Source organism: Pseudorca crassidens, chromosome 2 (genome assembly GCF_039906515.1).
Source record: "Pseudorca crassidens isolate mPseCra1 chromosome 2, mPseCra1.hap1, whole genome shotgun sequence".
Taxonomy (NCBI): Eukaryota; Metazoa; Chordata; class Mammalia; order Artiodactyla; family Delphinidae; genus Pseudorca; species Pseudorca crassidens.
Genome location: NC_090297.1, coordinates 41275459 through 41298726, shown reverse-complemented (window position 1 = coordinate 41298726; position 23268 = coordinate 41275459). Strand labels below are relative to the sequence as shown.

Here is a 23268-nt window from a genome sequence, read left to right as displayed (position 1 = left end):
GGAATTTAATTTCTGAAATAGAAAAGAACACTTAAAAATGTTACTACTCGTCACTATGTCGATGGCTATTTCCATTTTCAAAATGCTTCACAAACATTAACTAATAAGTTCTCACAGTAATACCAGTCAGGAAAATATAGAGCAAAGGAGGAGAGAGTAAGTGAACTTGAAAAAAAAAGAATAATGAAAGCACCATTTTTAACACTTACAGACAATTTCTGGTACACTTTCCTCTTTTAAAAAACTCTCTACTGTGAATGGGTTAAAGTTAGATACTTCAAATGCAATAAGCAGTCATTAGGGTTTCTGATTTCTCAAAATGAAAACCCTCTTGTTTTCACGGGATATTTCAGGAAATCGACACACTGCTCTGTATACTGAATATGGAGGGCGTTCCTGGCTTTCCACATGGACCTGCTCAGGGTGAGAGAGTGGGGGTATTCTTGGTCCACTTGGATGGCTCCTCCCTCCTGTGGACCCCAAGGGGCAGCTACATGGACCAAATGCCCTTCAGGAGGATTTTCCAGGCCACCGTCGGAAAGGCGTGGTGGCAAGTGCAGAGATAACACAGCAAGTATCATCTCCCTGCAGAAACGAGACGAACCCTTACAAAGCCACTGGAAAGAATTCATTAAATCACATGCTAGACGCAGGGGAGTTGGTAAGCACATTCACACCCAACACCCCTTTTAATCTTCATGAAGATCCTCAGAGATGGATGGGATATGTCCTCCTTCCACCCACCACTTGCATTTTATAGGTGAGCAAACTAAGAGTTAAGGAGAAGACGGAGGGTAGAATGACTAGCCCCTGCTCACAGTGTTCAGAGCTGGGATTGGAACTGGGGTCTTCCTGTTACTGACTCCCATCTTCCTCTCTTACCCACCATAACCTCCACAAGCCCTTAGAAAGCTCACTCTGCGGCCAGCAATGACAAACCAGAGCACACAGTGTTCTCTCTCATGCCACACTCTGCAAAACACTCTTGCTGGCCCGGAAGGCCCTCCTCTCTCATCAACAGGCCTAACACAACCTTCCTTAGCACCCCATCACGGCTCCCTCCTCTCTCCCTTGTACACATTTCTAACATGGACATTTAGCACATAGCATCGGGACCCTCCATTTTCCTATCTCTATCACTGGACTGTGAGCTCCTTGAGGACAGGGACTGTGTTTGATTCATTTGTAACCCCAGGGACCAGCTCCAGGTTTTGTTGGTAGGATAAACAAGTGAATGGATGGCTCTCTGCTCTCCATAGTGAAATCTGCTTTCCTTGCTCTGTTCCCCACAATTCAGCTCTTATCATAAACCTCTCTCATCTCTCTTTCTCTCCTCTTCAAAATCAATTTAAAAGTAGGAGCACTTTCATCTTCTAAAGCTATATGTACTTATCATTATTGTTTCCCTCACCTTCTTTCAAACTGTCTCAAAAGACTGTATTTTTAAGGCCAGGGATCTTCCATTTTCTGTGTAAGGCCATCTTTACAGCCTCTGTTTCTTCGCCTCCAGATTCCTTTGACCTCTGATTTCCTCTGTTTCAGGCCTAAACTCATATTTCATTTTCACTTTGGGTTTGAATCTGGCTAAAGTCTGGCGATTAAGAGCCCAGAGAACATTTCCACCTGTGAGAGTTTCCACATGTCACACAAGCCAAAGCCAAAGCCAAGGGGGCTTCTTAACATTTTGCTGCAACAACTGTCAGAGGCTGGCATGCCGGCCACGTTATTTTTTTTAAACAAATGAGAGACTACATTATCATGTAATTACTTCTACATCCATTCAAATCAAATCAATTCAAATACTTACCTATTGCATAGCATAATGGTTAAGAACACAGGCACCAGAGCCTGAATGCCCAGGTTCAAATCCCTCTTGTGCTGTGTGACCTTGGGCATGTTACTTAACAGTCCTATGTCTCAGTTTTCTCAATATTGGTAGAGTTCACAGGAATGTGGCAAAGATTAAATATTTTATTATTATTAGATAATTGAGTTCCAGGGCATTTGATACCTGCCCTCTAGGAATTCAGGTCTTGAGCGATTAGCAGATAGATCTGTAAACAAAGTTCCAAAATGCAATAAGGCAAGTGCCCTACTCTGAATGCCTCCTGCTGTATGTCCCTTCCGTGTTATGTCCCCTCCATGTCTTTGCATGTGTGCTCTCTCTCCCCCCAGCTAAAATGCTTCTTCCACCACCATCTAAATAACCCTGCCATTTTGCAAAATTCAGTTGAAGCCAGACTCCCTGACCCACACAATCTCAGGAACCTCCTCTCTGTCCTCTGTTGTGATACTCACCACCCTGCCTTCAGTCACAGTCTACCTGCCTGTCTCTCCACGGACTAGGAGCTTCTTGAGAGCAGGGCCTGAATTTTGCTTGACTTCCTGCTCCCAGCATGCAGTACAGAGAAAGAATTCAACCAAAGCCCACTAAATGAATCGGTAATCAGAAGCAGGGGTAGGGTGTTAGGAGAGTTTAGAGGGAGACAGCACAAGGACGTCAGAAGAGACTTCCTTTTCCCCGACTCACCAGACTGCAGTGTGCTGAGAAAACCGTAAGAGGAACGTGTAGTTCTATATTTTTAAATCCTTTTCTTAAGCCTTTTCTTCACTCTTCCTGCTCTGTTTATTTTAGATGAGTGCAGGCATCAAACTCAAAACAAATGTGAACTAATGGCCAGGGGGGTCAAATAAATTCTCTGAGAATCACGATACTAACATGCCACTAACCACAAGAGGAGGAAAATATTTAGGGCTTCATCCGGTGCTCTGCACAAAAGGTGTGCTATCAGATGCGCAGACAAGGATTTTTCTACTGTTAAAAGTCTTTAACGGAGAGTTTGCTTTAAGTAATTTTAAGTCTACACATTGCTAACAAAAACAAAGGCGCTTTGGGATAAGAATAAGCTGTATCTCTCTCTTTTTTAATCTTAAGATTTTAATCTTATTTTATGCAATAGTATACACGATGGAGAGAGCAAATAAAAATATATAGAGGGGTCTATCTATATTGTAGAACTAATATTCTTCAGTTGCTCACACTGGAGCATCCAGTAGATTTATTTATAATTCCTGTTAGAATAGGATCCTTTGCCTGAACGTGTTTGACCTACGACAACACACATTTGTAAGTACTTAAACTTAAAACTAGAAAGTAGCAGAATCAAGAACTGGACTCAGGATTTCAGATCCCAAAGCCCTTTATCAAGTGCCTTTCTTCACAGAGCCTCAGGCCTCTAAGGGCCTGTGACTCCAGGAGGATGCAGCCAACACAGCTTTGTGACAGAGACTGGCTGTTCCAGTCTCCACCATACTGATTTGGAGCAAATCAAATCTTATTTTCCTCTGGTGTCCACAATCCTTCTGAGATGATATATCCTCGGTTTTGAGGTTACCTGCTCTCGTTTTTGAAGGTTATACAATGGGAAGGAGCTCACATATTTTAGTCTAAATCTCCCCCTGTGAGCCCCGCAATAAACGGCCGATACATAAAATGCACACCCTGAGGGGACTGAACTTAATAAAAAAAATTCTTCTTTATCAAAAGCCCACTACATAGCCAGGCCCTGAACCAGGCTCTTTACATATGCTAACAATTCATCCTCTGAACAAGCCACTTAAGTAGGTATTATTAACCCCATTTTATAGATAAACTGAGGCTCAGACAAGTTAGTGACTTTACAAGACCCCACTACAAGTAAGCAGGGAAGGAAAAAACCCTTGATTTCTCTGACTCCCAAGCTCATGCTCTTGACCACTATAATGCTCTTACGAACATGAAGAATCCTATGATAGTGTCAATGACTACTGCACTTTTTAGGTCCAGGCTCCTGCAAAGAGCTATCAGGAGATCTTACAAAATTATTTGACAAAACATCCCAGCTGACCCTGTCTTTAGCTGAATGATTGGCCAAAATTTCCTTCTGATCATTTCAGGACATTTATTCCATTTCACAGCCTCAACTGTAGGGAAAGAGAGTGGAGTCTCTCCCCTATAGACTGGAGACCCCTGGCCTATTTATGAGTTCTCTATGTTGGGTTTTCCTGAGGCCCAGACACCTCAACCTAATCATTTAATTTCCTGCCACTCCAGGGATGACCACCCCACACTGAGTGCAGGTAAGGTGAGCCTGTCATCCCAAGAATCATCAGCTGGACATGTAAAGCCCAGCCTTTCAGAGCAGGGCATGGACTGCTCCACCTCACCAAGCAGAAGCAAGACATCGGCTGAACTGTTGTGTTCTCCCTGTGTGTCCACAAACACGTGCTCATTAGTGCCACTCTCCATTACCTGTATTTTTAAAATAGCATTCCAGTGCTCGCTTCAGCAGCACATATACTAGAATAGCATTTCATTATGTGAACTAAGATATCACAAAATATGTATTATCTAGTACTATCCACTTATTTATTTACTCTGTTAGTCTGTCTTCCCTCTGTAAGACGAAAGCTCCATGATGGCATGTCTTAGTCACCACTGTATCTCCAGCACCTAGACCAGTATCTGGCCTAGAGCAGGCACTAAACAAATATTTGAAGAATGGGACAAAAATTAATATTGTATGATAATAATAATGATCATTAACACTTTATATGCTTTATATTAACACTTTATATGTTTTTAATCCTTAATATACATTGGTCCATCAAATCCTCACAAGAACCCTAGTTTAAAGATGAAGAAATGGGGCTTCCCTGGTGGCACAGTGGTTGAGAGTCAGCCTGCTGGTGCAGGGGACACGGGTTCGTGCCCCGATCCGGGAAGATCCCACATGCCGCGGAGCGGCTGGGCCCGTGAGCCCTGGCCACTGAGCCTGCGCGTCCGGAGCCTGTGCTCCGCAACGGGAGAGGCCACAACAGTGAGAAGCCCGCATACCGCAAAAAAAAAAAAAGATGAAGAAATGGAGGCACAGGGAGGGTAAGTGACTTGCCCAAGGTCACAGCTGGTAAAGCCAGGATTTGAACCCTGGCAATCTTGATCAGAAGTCCCACTAGGCTAAATGGTCCTTATTAATGTTAATAACCACTAGGCTAAATGCCTCTTTTTAGTCCCCACCTTTTAAGAGGTGAGTAATAGATACAGGGAGACAGAACATGGGCTTTGGAATCAGAGTAGGCTTGGAATTCCAAGTCTGACATTTCCTAGCCATGTGACCTTGTGTAAGTTATGTAAGCTACATGGTGCTCTTTCTTCAAAATGGGAATAAAAATACCTGCTTCCTAGAATTGTTATGAGGTTTAATGAGATAACCTAAGTAAAGTTCTTTTGCAAAGTCTGACACGTACACAATAAAGGGCTGCCATTATTGTGATATATCATTGTTAACTGCGTGGTACAGAGAGCAAGTGACAAAGGAATCTAGAGGAAAGAAGAATTACTGAGGAATCACAGGTGAGTCACGGTGCTCAGGAAAAGTTTCACGTAAACAGACATACTCAAGACCTTCAACTTAAAAGTCACAGACTGTGGTTGGTAAGCAACAGGAGTGTCAAAATCAGTCTTCTTGATAAGGGGGCTTTGGGTCCAACACATCTCTCATAGGCTAGAGGTTAACAGCGCACCTGGTGAGACCCATTTATGGACAATCTAACAGACATCCAACTATATCACTCAGTTAACAATTAATTACTGAGCACCTACTGAGCCAGGAAGAGAGATAAACCCAGTCCTGACTGTTGAGGTGGTGGTAAGACAGACAAATCAACAACTGATTATACCATGCGGAAGACCAATGACGGAAGGATGCCACAGTGCTAACAGAGGAGCTCTAACCCTGCATCACTCAGACAATCTTTCCTGGGTGAGAAGTCACCTCCGATTTGTCTCATGAAGTCAGGTACAGAAAAGCAGAAGTATGTTTGAGACCCAGGGATCGTCTGGGCATAAGTACAGAAGAGCATGGCACAGTTCCACAGTGGAGAATGAATGGAAGGCAGAGAGCTGCAGGATGGGAGGCTGGAAAGGAGGGCAGGGGCCAGGCCATGGAGGGTCTTCTGGGCCTGGTGAAGGTGGCAGGGCTTGCTCCTGAGCCATTAATCTAAAGTAGCCATCTCTGCGATCGCATCTCAACTCTGTGCCGGTAGCAGTACACTGGTTCCCCGTGAAATGCGAACAAAACAGCACTGAGAAACAGAAAGAATACATTATTTTTTTAGGCTCCCTGCTGAATTTTCTTTGGGGCCCTATTTTCTTCCTGAATAGATCACAGGCATTTTTAGCACTAGTGTAGTTTATCACCACCTCATGATACTGTTCCCCCTTTGTGCTCTAAAGTCATTTTAAACTCAACTCTGTTCAGCAAATGTTACTCTCCCTTCCCCAGCACAGTACCCGAACAACTTGGTAAATATTTGCTGAATTGGGCTGGATTCATTGAGTGACAACTCTAGAAGGTAACATTGTACCACTGGGCAAGGCTGGATCCCAGGGGGAGGAGGGGATAAGAAGATGACTGTCACAGCACCCTCAATAAACTTGAACTTCTAATGATGCAAATGAGGCATGCATGACCATAACATGCACGCAAAAGCAGACTGCAGGGTGTTGCGTTCTTTCAGTGGTGGCCTATTCACATGGTGGGAGTCCGAATCCTACTCTCACAGCACTTTCACCAGATACTCAGTTCTTTGAGGGCAGTGGGCTATGTCTCCTTTACTAAGTCCTCAGAGACCACCAAATGGTAAGTGCTTAGTAAATATTTATCAAATGGATCTATTTAATCCTCACAACAACGCTGAGAGGGATAAATATTTTGCAGATGTGGAAACTGAGGCTCAAAGAGGTAATGTGACTTGCTTGAGGTTATAAGGTTAGTAAGTGGTATAGTAAAATTAACAACAACAATTATTATTGGTATTTTAAATTCTAAGGAAGGCTACCCTTCACTTATCATTCTCCAAATGTCTCTGTCACAGGATTCTCTTTTTATACTAAAATGGAAAAAGTTCTCTCTGCCTGAATGAAACTTGAAGTTTATAATTTGAGTTCTTGAACTCCAGTTGGCTTTCCTTGCTGCCATTCTAGGAATTCCAAAAGGCACTGAATGGCTCTAGGACAGATAGATCTGCCACTTTGCAGGTAAAGACACTCTTTAGCACAAAGCTTCCCCAGTATTTTCCCATTCTCTCCCCAGTCACCAGGTAAGAATTAATCCAATTTCAATTCAGTTTAATAAATCTTTACTGAATGCCTACTATTTTCCAGGCACTTTTCTCAGTACTTCCAAAAATAAAATACTTAGTATGAGAGTCTTTATGCCTGTCCTCTTATGATTAAATCACATTTTACTTACTTTCATGCACAGAAAAATCTCAAGGGCAGGTAGCAAACCCTCAAGGGTAAAGACCAATTGAACCACCTATCTTTGTAGAGGAGTACAGTGCTAATACATAGCAGGCATCTTAATACATCTTCATGGAACTTTAAAATTTTGCTCTGGAAGTAGACCTGGGTTCAAATCGAATCCTTGCCCAATCAATTATTGGCTATATAACTTTAATTTACTTTCCAAAACCTCAGTTAGCTCATCCATAAAACAGGAAAATTAACATTTACCTTTTAAGGTTGTTCTAAGGATTAAAAGGGATGCTGTCTGACAGTGCCTGACTCATAGTAAGAGCTCAACAAATGAAAGCTTATTTCGTTATTTCTAGTCTCACATCTAGGTCACCTCCACTACTTATTACTGTCATTATTATCATTACTTTGCAGGTTCAGCTAAAATAGCTCGACAAAGGAATGAGATTTGCTACTTAATAAATATTGTAATTAATAGAAAGCCCCAACATACATCATGCAGACATTAACTTTCAAAGATTTAGAATACAATGTTCCACATTAAATCTAAAATAATCAGAAGTCATCCTTTCTTTAATAATTTGGAAAATACTAGAGAATTTGCATTGCATAGCTCTGAAAAAAGTTGACTGGTTTTTTTCCCTTTGGATAATTCAGAGATCGTTATCATCTAGAACAGTGTTTTACTAACCATGATCCAACAAAGTAAAAAAAATTAAGTAGTATATTAAACACAGCAACTTCATATCACAACTCAGAACACAGGTAACTGAAACAAAAGTTTCATGAAATAATGCCCTTGCTAAGTACCGGCCACTGAAATTTTCATTTCTATTTCATTTGTTGTTTTAAGTTTTAAAAATTCTGGTCAAGACTCAGTAAAACAATTTTAGGCAAAGTAGAACTTCGTAATTTAACTAATATTGTTATCCTGTCTGTTCAAGTGTATTAAGGATATAGCTTAACTAATCCTCCCATCAAGCTATGAAGTTGTAGTAATTCTATTTTACATATTAAGAAACTGAAACACAGAAAGGTCAGGTGACTTGGACTAAATAGACTCCCACAAATTGATGACAGATCCAAGATTCACAAGTTTTCCAACTCTGCAATTCAGACTCTTTAAAAATATTATGATAATTCAACAAACATTTATTGTACCTATCACGTGCCCAACATTGAAATAAGAGAGCATTTGACGTGATCTCCACCCTCCAGGGCTCCCAGACTACCAGAGGAGACAAGCATGCCTCGGCACATGCACTTGGAAGTCTGAAGCGGGTACTTTTCTATTCTGGAGGAAATCAGTTTATTCCAAAACCACCACCATCCTCTCTCTGGCCACACATCCCACAAAATGAGCACTGGTACCTGTTGATGAGAGAATGCAGCAAACTCCTCTAATGGCACATTTCTTTATGATCTGAAATAAAGTCGATATTTTCCCTCCTACTGCTCTTTGGCATTGTAACCCTAAAAGCAATTCTCAGCGTGACTGTACCAATGAGTAGTATCATCATAACATCACACCATGACCAGAAGAGTGCTTTAACGCCGATTCCCTCTAAATAACAAATATCAATTTTAGAAGCATCTTTATGGTGACTTCAACCTCTAAGAAATCATGATTAAATAAAGACAGGTCTTGACCCTGCTAAACCATCAGGAAACTCTAGTTTTCTGATCTAAGACATTGCATAGCTACCAATTAAAGTCAAAACCAAGTCAAAACACCCGAACCACCTTAAACCATAGCTTTTACCCATCTCTCTAGCTTCACCTTTACACATCCTATGCTGCACTCATACCAGACTACTTATTCCTTAAGTAATTTCCCACCTCTTGCTTTTACTCATACTCTTCCCTCCACACGGAATCCCCTTTGTCCTAATTCTTCTGCCTAGCCATCTTTCCAGGCTCCACTCCAATGGCATTTCCTCCAACAACAGTGAATGTCTCCCTCTTGTGCACATTGTACCTCCTCTGCTGAGACAATTTTCACATTCTGTCATGTCCTTACCCATTATATTAGAGTATATTTAAAATACTGTGACATTCCAGGAGGCACCTAGAGTGTGGTTTATATGCAATAGACACACAATTGTGTTTGCTGATTCCACACTGAAAAACTTGATCTGAAAAAGGAATTGCTCCCCCTCGCTCCCCGAGAAGTAAACTTTGGCCAAGCTGGATGTATTCCCAAACACTCTGGATCTAGGACTGCTGATATTGCTAACTATGTAACCTAAGGCAGGCGGCCGAGCTTTATTTTCTATAAAAAGGGGTTAACAGTCCCTGCCCTAACTACATGAAAGAGATTAAGCGGCCATCACAGGGTCAAAATTATGCAATGTTAAGTGAATATGAGAAATGATCTCCATAGTCACAGATCCATTACAGCAAAACTGTGCTGAGAACAGCTGACGTTCTAGAAATGCAAACTTGCTCCTCTATTCTTGAACAACTGATAGTTCAGGAGCAGTACTGTTAAGATTATACCAACTGCAAGCCCGTGTCTCCAAAGTTCACCTGTTCAAGAGTTCTTATTAAAGCTCTTCTAAGCTAGAAGTCTTTTTTTATCTTCTTGCAGATAACCTTAAGCCAGAGGTGTAAAGCAAGAAGGAACTGAGATTCAAATATGGGCTTAAATATGGGTCACTTTTAAATAATGCAAACCCTTATCTGGCAAGGAGATCCTAAGAATATCTACCTGCTACTTCCCTGCCCATTCACCTGCTCAAATCACTCACCCAATCATCTCTTTTTGGTCTTTCATTAATAGGTATGAGATTTCCCTAGGACAAAATATGTGAAAATGTCTTCTACCTTCTCAAATTTAAGCCCCTTTCTTCCACAGATATATTTCTGCCCATATAAACACAGTCTAAAAATCAACTGAATTCTTCCAGAGAGCTTGCATACCACATACAAGGCTGCTTACAAAATCCTTTGATGAATCTTGCTGAAGCCTTGAAATAGATACATGTGGAAAGAGAAAAAGTTCAACTGTCTGTCTGTTTCACAGTAAAGGGTCTTTTTCATAGAAACACAGGACCTGCAAAATGGCACCTGGGGGATCAGATCAATTTATAATCCCTTCCCCTAGTTTTAAGTATTAAATTGAAGGAAAGAAAATTGCTCCCTTCACATCCTTCCTATGATCATATGAAGTGGAATTCAAAATCCACGACACTAAAACAGTAGTCTAAGGTTATGTTTTCAGTTTAATTCTTGAATCCTCGGAAGGGACTACTTGTGTTATTTCTTCATCCTCACTGGTGACAGCAACAGGTCCCAATTTAAAACAGTTTGTGAATTTATTATGTGCCTATTTATTTCCCCCTTCAGAACCTTGGGAAAGGTATAAACTAAATTAGGCTTGGCCTAACACCAGTCCTGACACCGCCCATACCCCTTCCCATGTGTGTGTGATCAACAACTATGTCAAGGCCTTCGGGGTGATTTTCCTCCTTTCTCTTTTCTTCCTTTAAATGGGAGGCTAATCAATTGAGGGCCAGCATTCCGCTCCCATCTCCCACACCTCTCAGTCAATCCGATCACTTCTAGAGCTGTTTATACTGCCAAAGCCATCCATCATCTTGCCTCACCAAGCAGGAGAAGAAAAACTGATGGCAAGTTAGAAAAACCTCATTAAGCCGGTTTCTACCTCAACCTCTTCCCCACTCCTTGAGAAACAGAACTTCAGAATTCAGCCTACTGGGGAAAAGAGGGATAGAGGAAAAAAAGCTGATGTGGTGAAGGGGGAAAAATAGGTCCAAAGTAAGTTGGTTTCGGTGCCAAAGTCAAATAACTCACTCACTCACTCTATCTATCTATCTTAGACAACAAAGATGAGATCATATCAATTAACCTTAACTTCTTTTTATTTTCTTTCTGGATGAGTTATGAATTTCCTAACAGACTCTATCAAGAAATGGGAAAACAGCATCAATTAAAATTAATTTTATGTTCACCTTTTTTCTAATGACTAAATCCCGAGTTAATTCGAACTCCAAAGGAGATCATGGATTACCTTGCAAAAACCTAGGAGAATATAGAAAACTTAATAAAGTCACACAATTCCAGGGAAGAACTGAGGGCTTGTCTATGTTTAAAAACCACTGTGTGTCAAACACAACCCCCATCCCCATGAGCTCTGGGGAGAGGATGGAGACCGTGAGGGTAGCATGCAATGTCACTTCTCCCCAGGACATCTGGCACGGAGGATAGAATGACTACAGACTGAAAGAGAGTGAACGTCCTCTAGGCACCTTTAATTTTCAACTCCTGTATGTGACTGGTGCCTTCAAATTCTGTTTCTCATCTGATCTTCACAGAACCCCTGTGAGTCAGGCATTATCATTCCCATCTTAAAGATGAGGTAACGGAGGCTCAGGAAGCTCAAGTACCTCATCCGAGATCACCCTCTTACTATTCGGAAAAGTCAGGATTCTAACCCAAGTTCACCTGACTCAAGTCCTTTGCACGTCCTGGTTTCTTAAGACAAAGAGCAATCTTTCCAGAGGCTTGCCTGTACAGGCGCCCTGTGAAGGTCCTCCGAGCCCAAGGCAGACTGTGGTTCCCTGGCCTCTGCTAACAAGAACATGGGAATAGTGGTATCTAGTTAGAAACAAATCTAATTTTTCTACACGTGCACCAGTTGATGTAATATGTTTTTAGTCCCATCTGTACACTGGCCCTCTGGTTTCTAATCACAATAACCAGGTTGGTTTCAGGTCTGGAATCTTTTCTACCACAGAGACAATTAAAATATAATCAAGCTAAAAAGTTATCCTTCCCCAAAGCCACCTAAAACAGAGCAACTCCAAAATAAAACCAATTTACATATTTTAGCCCAAATTAAAAAGTAAAAGCTAAGGATTCCCTTTTAATATCCTGAATAATAAATGAATATTTATGTAAAGCTTCCTTTGGGGAACAGTTACTATAGGACAACTTTCCCAATACTGTTCATAAATATCACTTTTGTTTTAGTGTTACAGTAAGAATCTGGACTTGTGGGAATTGTACTGTCTGTACCCAGTGCATCAACAGAGATAATTAATATTGAAGACATGTACAATATCCAGAATTTTAGATGTGTGGTTGGCTGTATTACAAAAAGTAACATAAGAAAAGATGAGTCAAATCTGGTCATAATCACAAATTACAGGGACTTAGTCGGTTACTCCATTTTAAGTGAGCACTTTCCTAACGAAAGTTTCATTAGTAAAGATTGAAAGTTCTCAGGCTTTCCACTACAGACTTTTAAATAGCACTTAGAGCTAAAGTTTATCATTAAAGCTGTATTTACTACTGTTGTATCTTCAAAGGGGGCACTAGAAAAAAAAGTTCAACTCAGTTATTTTTCATGTACAAATTAGAAAGCAAAACTCTAAAGGGTTTAGACTGGCAGCTTAGGAAAGCACAGGTTACTTGAGAAGCCATTACTGATACTTACTTCCCAGGGCACATCGGGGGTCATGGCTGTCTATCTATACCACACACGTATACACACTGCACACAGTATCTAGGTATGTATGACAAAGTAACTCTCCACTAGCAAATGTCAAGTTTGCACAGGGGTTATATCAACTGTACTTCCACACAACTAAAAAAAGTTTGCACAGGGGTATGCCAAGGAGGTCGCTATCTTCTCAAATTGTCCCTGGAGAGTAACATGGGAAAAGTTATTCTAAGAGTCATCTCTGTCAGAAGCAAGGCATTCTTATTTCTGTAAAATTAACAGGTTATCTAGCCAAGCTCCATGGGCAGCTGATGGCGGATAGACAAGTTCTTTTCAACTGTCCAAACTTTACCTTTTCCTAAGAGTGAAATCTGGATACATGGAACCTTATAGACAGAAATGCCCAGAATAGCTTTTATTTCTATCTTTTAGAGTCATGCATAGACTCTTATAAATACAAAAGGAAAAACACTAATGTACTTGAATGCTTCAACAGATCTTTTCCCATAATTTGACATAAACCTCATTGAACGACGTCCAACCTTAAAATCCCTCACCCAATTTTATCCCTACAGAGATTTAGCCTCTAATATATCTTTTGATTAGTGTCAGAAGAAATGGTGACTTGAGTTCCGTGTTTCAAAGAAATGCACATAGTAAGTCTTCAACAAATATTTCTTCATCCAACAACAAATGATAGCCAGCCTCCACTATGAACACAGTTGGCAAAATAACGTCAAGGGCTAGTTGTTCCAAGAAAGTAGACAATAGAAGGTTTAACTGACTCAGAATGAGCAGGAGTAGATTCAATGCCACAAAGTGCAAAACAGAGGAAACCTCCACGCTGTGGTGTGTTTTTCAGAATTCGCCATCTTGACTGGAATTGTTTCTCTGCTTCCTCATATCCTGCAAAAAGAACTAAACCTCTTATAGAAAAAATACTTATGAATTACTACATTTTTATAGCTTCAAAATGAATAATTAAGAAGTGAACTTTGATTTTAAATGTTATTTTCAAACCGAGAGTCCAAGGAAAGTTATTTTCAGGAGAGACCTATGACTTGTAATTTTTGTCCATTAAAAAAAATAATCACATATGCTATTTTTGTGTTTTACTTCTGTGGTTAAAAATAAGGCTTTCCAAGAACAACAAAAAACAAAAATTCAAGTACAACAATTACACTGACCTTATTTCTTCAACATTTCACTGCTTTTTCAACCAAAATTTATTTAAGAATTCCTTTATGGCATTCAGCATTTCTTGATCCTTGTACAGGGGGATCCACATTGGGGGGAAAATATTTCTGGTGTTTAATACAATGAAGATGTGAATAACATTCTTGGCCAAAGCAAAAATGGTCAGTGCTAAAATGGTCTGGCAAAAGGTGAAAATCTCAGGAGTTGGGAGAGGGCACGGGGAGAGACAGAGATAAAGAGACGGGGAAGGGAGAGAGAAAGAGAAAGAGAGAGAGAGAGAGAGAGAGAGAGAGAGAGAGAGAGAGAGAGAGAAAGCCAGCAGCCTATTAGGAGCACTGACCCTGCATAAGTTATTTCTTAATGAATGTACAAGGAACAGCATAAATATTACCACTAAGCAGAGTGGATGTGAACATCCAAAGCAAGCTAGCTGGCTGATTGCTTCCTCATTTTTTGTTCTTTTGTAACAATTTCATTTCCAAAGTGCTTGATTTCTATGGCTGATGCTCCAAAGCTATTGTGAGACACTGCCTGAATGCTTAATGAACTAAACAACAAAATGGCTCATCTTTGGTGCCCCCAGCTAGCATCCCAAACTGGATATAATTAAAGGTGTGAACAAGCAAGCAAAGAAGTAATGAACCTGCAAAGTCAAGGTTCTGAGAAATTATTGGGCAACCTACACTGCACCAGTTCAGATTTATCACTTATTATCTCTTATACCGGCAAGGTGCAGGTCCACATGTTGGTACCCCTCTCCACTCTTGTCCTCCAGCTTTCTTTCTTCTTTCCACTTCTAGATGGCTAACTTATGACAATTACTGCTTGTGACAACTCCCACCCACCCACAGATCACCTTTCTTTGTACACTTAAAAAGCTGCTGACCTATAAAAAGCCCTCTACCCTTAAAACACACTGAGACTTAAAAAATACAAGGATGTTCCTAAAACACACACACACACTCACAAAATGAAGTACGAGAAGCTAACACAGCCACGCTCCCTCCTCCTTGTTTTTACCAATGGTTAACGATTAGGTGCAAATGCTCCCAAAGAAAACAAAATTCTCATTTCACATATACATATATTTTAATTTTAACCCAACCCCTTGATTGAAAGGGTAGCTTCTAGTTCACAAATATTGTTATGAATTTACACATTATGGTTTCTCAAGTGGCAACTAAAGAAAGGTGTTTGGTCTAATGGTCTGTGGGGTCTAGATATATCTTTTTCATGAATTTTTGTATTTTTCTAATAAAGGAACTTGGAATTTGTGAGGAGGAGAAGGCACTTCTCAGGGGAAAACAGCCCAGTTTGGTTTTCTTTCCATTTTTAGATGCGCATATACTTGCAAGTACGTATACACATTTGGTAATACCAAAAGAGGAAAACCTAAGACAGGTGCAGGATTCCAGAAACACAAATGCTTACAATGATACACACACACACACACACACACACACACACAGTCCCTCTCTCTCACATACACGTATCTATCAAAAGGATAGGAGATGGATAGTGGGCAATGAAAGGTTGACTTCACTTTCAAAAGGGGAATTGGCCAGCTCTGTACAACACAGCTCATCTACTGGAAAATAGTAAGATAAAAGCTTGAGACTGTTTATGTCCCCTCATACCCCCCAAATTCCCAATGACATTGGGAAAAAATACTGCATTGCAGCATTTGCCAGTGCATACTCATGTGTCTAGCATCCGCTGGCCAGCTCACCAACAAATGTACATATTAAGTGTCCAGGCATATAAATTAAGTGCCTGGTGGCCACAGATCATTGAAACTGATGAAGAAATTTGTCAAGGCCAAAGGACTTCTGTCTATGTACAATGACCTCTATCAAGACCGCCATTCCTTACTTGCGGCACACACTGATAATTTGCTTCAGCCTTTTTTTAATTAAAATAAGGCATTAAGAAGCCAAGGGCTAACTGAAGCAGCATATCAACATATCTCCTCATAGACGGAGTAGTTTTTGGTCTACATATAGGAGGAGAATCCACCCACAATAAGGAAATAAGAGCAAAGGGAAGAAATCAAACCAAAGAAAAGAACTTGCCCTGAGGAAACCCTTTTCATTGTCAGTGGTAACTCTTATTTGAGTAAAACACCTTGATTCACTTACAAATTCTTTTAGAGATATTAAACACACACACACAAAGCACCATTCATGCAATGATTTCCAGATTTAAAATTTCAAATAGATTATCCCCAGTAGAAATGCTAAGTTTAAAATATGTGAAGTCTAACATGTCTCAAACCCTATTTCAAGAGTTTTAATACTAAAGTGTGTAGCTCATTTTCTTTCTCTTTCTTTAAAAAAAATTCTATTGTTATTACCTCACAACAATCTGGACGTCCTCTTATAACAAAATCCTTGAATATTCAAAGGACCAAGGAAGGGCTATAGGGAGAGAAAAAAGTTTTAAGGCTTTGGAAAACTATCAAACAGAAGCAAGTTCATCTATACCTGGCCAGGAGGATGACTTGAATGAATGGCAGTTAGGAATGAATGGAACTGAGATCACAAATGAATGGTTAAGTTGCTTGTTAGTTTTTTTAAACGGGATATTAAAATTGTCCTATAAATCAATGATTTTCAAAGAAATTTTTCAGCTATTTCCCCACCTATGTTCATTCAAAATTTTAAATATTAAATGATTTAACTATTATATTTCAATGAGATACAAGAATATTCTGATCATTAAAACTGCGATGTAGTCAGGTGTTTTTCGCAGAAATATTTCCAATCAGATTTCATTTCTTAATAAATGCACACTCAGCCTTGTGCTTCCGTAAAGACACACCTCCACATGCAGGTAGTAGGTATTAATATTTTCAAGACAAAGAAGCGAGAAAGGTCAGCAGTAGAACCACGTGTCTTTTTTACAACCCAAGCCAAGGTGACAGTTCCTACAGAAATTATTTTCCCCTTAACTAAAATATGCAGAAAAATTCTCAGAAAAAAATAAATTTTAGATAATCAGAAAACTATTCTATTTTTTAATAACAACATATGTTTACACACTCAAGATATGAGAGTAAGAGGTTCAAGCGTATGACAAAAAATATAAGTTTATTTTTTTTTTAATACTTCAATAGTCAAAACAAATTTTTAAAATCCCCCAATAAGAAGACAAAACAAAAAGAAGCATCTGCAAGGAAGAAAGAACGGGAGGGGTGCAGAGATTTGCAATGGAGAGAGTAAAAATTAAGAGTACTTTCAATAAAGCCAATTATATTTCCTAACCTTTTAGCATATTTCAGTGTCTTTTAATTTCTCATTCTGGGGCTTAAAATTATCACATACTTAATGTGTCTCTCCAGAAGAAACCGTAATAGATCATCGTTTCAGTTGTTTCTATGCTACCTCCTATTCACCTAAGTAATATACCTTTCAGTCCTTCTGGTACCCACCATCATAAGAAAAAGAGACTACTAGCAAAGCACACTTTGAGAGAGAAAAAGCAAGAGATGCCTGTCACCCGTGCACACATGGGTCCCAGACGTTCAGAGACGCTGGAAAAAAAATCAGCTTTTCACTCAGTTTATGCCAAGACCAGGACCAAATGCTGAATGGAAGGCAGTGGTTGCAAGGGTGCAGCCTGATGGATCTTGTGGCTGGAGGCATGGAGAGGGAGGCGAAGCAGAAGACTAGAATAGAGCTTTCCATTTATTATTTTAAAAAGTAATTTCTACTCGGGGTATAAAATGAGAAATACAATGAACTCCCCGGAACTGTAGTATCAATATCTGATTTAGGAAAAACACCAATACCACCTAGCACACGATCATTGCTTAGGGTAAATATATTCTACCTACATTTCTCCTATGGATATTTGCTGGAAATTTCTAAGAAATCATTTGCAGAACGTATCAGCTGTGGGAGTTCACTATTATGCTTCCGTCAACTTCATTCAATATAATTTACATTTTTTTCAAATGGCCTCACAGGATTCCTTGCGATTTTTGCAGCACAATTTCACAGCAGGGAAAAGGGGGAAAGAGAGAGAGGGAGAGAGAGAAAAAAAAGCAAGATTCCCTACCTCCCTTCCCCCTCTCCTTCTCGCTCTGTTTTTTAAACCAAACACACACACACACACACACACACACACACACACACACAACAGGGGAGACAGAACAGATGCTTAAAAATAGATTTCTAAAAATCACTGTAAACCAGAGTTAGAAATGTAATTAACACCTATTTATAAAGAATAATTAAAGTTGGGCCGGCCACAAAGAACAGCAAAGATAATCAAGGTCCTGTCCCCCCCACCCCCCCGCCTTTTTTACACTGTTTGCAGTGTGTTCTCATGATAGCCACCTGCTCCCTACCCGGCTTTTCCTCTGTTCGTTTCCCCGGCAACCTTTCATTGGGTTTTCCTCCCAGCTATCGCTTTCAGTTGGGCTGCTCGGTCTAATCTTATTTGTTTTACACCCATCAAAACAAGCAGCCAGACAAAGGCAATCCGCTAAGAATGGGAAAAAGACCACAGCTTTGTTATAACATCTATGCAGAGCGAAAAGTCCTCCCCAGGCTTTTCTAGCAAAAAATAAGTGAGATGGATATGAATTTACAGCCTCCCCCCATACCAAGCTTTGAAACCCTGTGAAAGCTATGGCTAGTGAAATTCAAAGTCAAAGTGGGCACTCGTGGCATCTGATCGTGCCATTTTGTGCCATATCTTCAGGGTCAACATCAGGCAACAGGAGCGGCACTCAAGGAGTTTCCCTGCTTCTTTTTTTTTTCCAGAAAAAGATGATGCTAAAAATAGATTTACTACTTTGGCAGAAAGGTTTTCTACTTCCCCTTCTACATCCAAAAGTCCTGTTCCACAATTGCATCTGCTGGTACTGAACCTCACCTCCTCCACCCCTCATTCCCAGCCTTCCCCATCACTCCGAGTAGGAGACTGAAAAAAGAAATGTGCCTTTAACTTTAACAGTCGTGCAATTCTGTTGAAAGCTCACAGAGGCGGTGGACACGCCAGCCAACAGCGATGGTGACACTGTGATTGTCAAAAAAGACACCAACCTTGCTTGGCTAAAATGTGTGTTCGATAAAAGAGGCAGTGTGTGTGCCTTGTGTGCGTGCAGTGCCATTATACTTGGAGATGGATTCTGGTTTTCAGAAAAGAGAGACACTAATAAACACACGCATACACACACAAACGATCTGCACAGTGATTTACGATGCACAGTCCACCATCCTTATGCGCGCGCACGAACACACACACACACACACACACACACACACACACACGGCTGGAACCTCCAAGCTGTCTTCCTCTTTTCACTTACCATCTTCAAGCCATTCCACTCCATCTGTGATCAGAAGAAGATGGACCCTCACACAGTGTGTCAAAAGCGGAAAGAAACGTTATGTAAAAGCTGACATTCCTTCTTACAGAGCTGCTGCCCAGAGAAGGAAGCAACAACTCAACACGCCAGGCACCGCTACACATACAAGCCGCCTCCTCTTTTTTATGAGGTCATGACAGGAAACTCTTTGAAATACAAGATGCAGCATTTACTGAAGCCCAAATAAATCACTCTCTTTGCCGTTTTGAATGCGCAGCCCCCCGAAACACAACTGCCCATGTCAACGTTCAGTATTCAGGAGCTGCCTCTCAAGGTTTAAATTTCCAGCACGGAAATGGAGAGATTCCTAAGCCCGCGGCAGCCACCTCGAGCCCCACAAAACCGAGGAGGCACATAGACAAACCCCCTCTCCCTTACAAAAAGAAAATCCTTCTTTTGCCATTATGGTCTCAGGTAATATAACCTATTTCAACAAACCAGCAATTATTTCAGCCCACCTCCCCTTCCCCACCCCCACCTTTATGTTGAAGGGAAAATTGACAATGACCTGTTAAAAATGACAATCTATTTCCCAACTGCTTTTCAATAAAAGGACCTACCCGCACTCTCTACACAAAAGAGATAGTAAATGTAGGAACCAAACAGCAGCAGAGAACTGAAGTCTTGTGCAAGCATAAGACTGGTCAAGGTGGATATGCTTTTCTCCCCTCCAGCGGCACAAACAACAGATTATAAATCTAGTCATACCTACCATAACCATTCTTATTGGCAAATATTGGGTCTCGCAGAGCTTCGACTCTTCTGTTAAAATTTGCAAAGATTTCAGAATATATTTTTAAAATGACTACTATTGTTATATATTTTTAAAGATCCACAAAACACAGTGTGGATGACTGTAAAGTAAATCAATTATTTTGGGGGGGTAGGGGGAGAGAAAGAAAAATAAAAGAAATAAAAGGAGCAGTGAGCTGAAACCCCTGATTCTAGGATGTAGATAAGAACAACTGAACAGAGCCTTGCTGAAATTGGCTCGAAGCTTCCCCTTTTTACATCCATTTATGGGACCATCTGTCAGCTGAAGCCAGGATCTGATTGGCTGGGGAAACGAAGGGAGGCGTTGCAACATCAGGTGCTATTTAAATTAGCTACTGCCAGATTGACGATGTTAATGATTTGGTGACCTCTACAACAACAGAGACCAGATTTCTGAACTGCTTCTTGTGTCTGGTAATTAAGGCCAGGCTGAAGCAACACAGCCATACTTGTATATTTACCTTTTCCTTCCTCCCAGCTCAAAAGTACTGTAACAACTGCAGGTCACTGGCGGCTTGCAAACCTTAACAGTGGGAGTGTTCTCCCTTTCCCCTGTCCTGAGGGCTGTGTCACCCCACCCCTCTGACTGAGCGCTTTTCCCTTATAGAATGTTTTCAACCACCTTATCTTTTTCGACAGTTGCTTTCTAGCAAAATGCATATTTAATGACCTGCCTCTGGGCTTAAAGATACAACAAAAGCACTTTAATGTGCTAATATATCTACATTTTAACTTTATTATTCCCCAATATTGCTGATTTTTAGTGAGCAATGCTCCTTCTGCAGCTAATATGGCCAGCGTTTCAAAAGAAAGCAAGTTTGAGATCAGGCTTGCTCTGTTAACTAGGTTCATACAAGTTTGCTTCAGAAAACTACTTCCTAATAAACAAAAAAGAAAAAAAGCTGTGGGGGAGAAGGGGGGCAGCTGTCAGCCTCTACCTTTCTGCCTTCTGCCTGAGCTTTTCAAAACAGAGAATGATGAATGATTTATTTAAATGAATTTATTTCTCAACTTGGATAGGAGCATGATCTGAATTTTTAAAAATCCACTAAAATACATTCTTTCTTTGCTTTCTCTACTGCTTCAGAGAAAGGTAAAACATACTTTTGACAACAGCCTCATTTCATAACCGGTACAGGGTGCTCATCTTGCTTAACTGAACACGTGATTTTGCTTCTCTCCTTCCAAGGATGTCTTTTTTCTTTGGCCTCTTAAAAGACTTGCAAAGAGACATTTAGCAAGTGTGTGGTGATGTATACAGTTTGTCTGCCCATTTTATACATTTCATAACCGCTATGTTACCAAGGCTTCAGTAGTATAGTTTTTTGTTCTAGTTTGGGTTTTGAAGTGGCTTATCTGAGGAGTTTATGTTTTACTTTAACCCCAAAGGCTAATTTATCACGATTTATTTAATTCATAATTTAGTCAATTTGTTCCTCAATAAATACACAGAGGTAACACATATTACTAAAGACATAATTTATCATAATTTTTCATCTTTGGCTGGAGTCGACAGCGGGATGGGATTGGGCCAAGTGGAAATATAGGCCGAAAATCATGCTATGCTCTAGGCTTCAAAGTCTAAGAATAAATGGGTCTGTGAAAAATTATTATAAAAGAAAACAACCTTTACATTAGAAAATTAAAGCTATTTTCTCCAAGCTACTATTTCATGAAGACACATACAAATATACATATATATACACACTTTAAAAATACAGATACACCATAAAACAGTATCTGTTGGGTATACAACATGAGCTTTTAGACTTGAATATAAATAAATTCAGCTATTAGAAATGAAAGTACGTGAAATAGAAAAGTAGAAATGTTAAAACTATGATCCCATCAAGTGGAACACTACTGAATTAAGTAAACTTTTAAAATAATTTCTTGAACAAATGTATAAAGAGTCCTACAAGTCACAATAGTACTACAGTATCCCTTGAACTGTGTATGAAGGACAAATTCACAGGTTAAGTGCTCTAAAGAGCTCAACATACGTACACAGGTCAGGTACAGGTGCCCCAAATCAACAACAGAAACTCTGAGTACGATCTCACCAATATCAAAATACTGTGAAAAGTAAACATGAACACAATGCTGACTAACACACAAATAAAAACAGCTCACTGGGAACAAAAATATTTACTGTGTATTTCTCTGGAGGTTTTAAAAGTCGGAATTTCTTAAAACCCCTTTCTTCCATCCATACTAATTTCAGCACACTTAGTGAGCCATAAATTAACATTAGGGATGTCAAAAGGTATTCTGGCCAGTTTTCCAAAATAGTAACTGTATATTACAGTATAAACAATTAGCTGGTTTTGCTAGGCTAAAAATCCATGCAGTTTGTATATTGATCACTTTTCCAAAAACCTCCACTCTAAAGCCTTTCAACGGAATCCTCAAACAAATGCACAAATGTCCTCAGAGGCCTTTTCTCTAAAGACAAAGGCAGAATCCTATTGTTGGGAAAAGTCAACCTTATTATTGCGTTTCCAGTAGTACCATTCATCTTTCAGAGTGAGGGGCTGACCGCTACATTAGTGGTGTGACATTTGTAAAGCAACAGATTCTTAACATATTATCTCAAGAATCAGGCAGGCGAGTCTCCCAGTCATGCATGATATTTTTTTTCCGCCACAATCCTCCACCACCACAGAAAGAAACTTGTCTCACTCAAGCAGCTAAGGCAACCTAAAAATGATATCCCAGAGCTGTGGGGCTGCCAGTGCCGCTGTATCCTTCTTACCATAAATGAGCAGTTTCTTGACTCATTAAAAACAATTTCCCTTAAAAGAAGTAATCTCATATCAGTCAGCCCCTCGCCACCATGCACACATCCCAAAGGTTGCAGATATCTCAGCATCAGTCGCCGGCAGCCAGCTTTCCCACACAGAGTCCAGATGGACTGTACCAGAAGCCAATTCAGCGTTAATAACTACCTACTCCGCGCAGTGGAGAAGCCTTACGTGGCACAATGGGCTAGGAAACAGCAGCCGGCTGAAACTGCAAATAAAAAAAGACAACCAAATTCTCCAAAAGCACCGAAAGGAAGGAACACAAATGGAAGCGTGAATTCTATTTCCTTGACTTCAGTGAGAAGAAAAAGAAAGAAAGAAAGAAAGAAAAAAAGAAAGGAAGAAAGAAAGA

General features: G+C 40.2%; 1 protein-coding gene across 4 annotated transcripts in view; it reads right to left on the bottom strand.

The window, feature by feature from the left end:
* Positions 1–20325, bottom strand: part of ELAVL4 (ELAV like RNA binding protein 4) — an 86057-nt gene extending 65732 nt beyond the window's left edge. The window contains exon 1 of one of the 4 annotated variants that reach the window (XM_067726074.1): positions 20051–20325. In XM_067726074.1, coding sequence (XP_067582175.1) covers positions 20051–20059 — 9 coding nt within the window. In that variant the 5' untranslated portion in view covers positions 20060–20325. Of the gene's footprint in view, positions 1–16314; positions 16334–19278; positions 19556–20050 lie in introns of those variants that run through there. The other 3 variants (XM_067726073.1, XM_067726076.1, XM_067726075.1) reach the window with 3 other exon arrangements.
* Positions 20326–23268: the final 2943 nt, after the last annotated feature.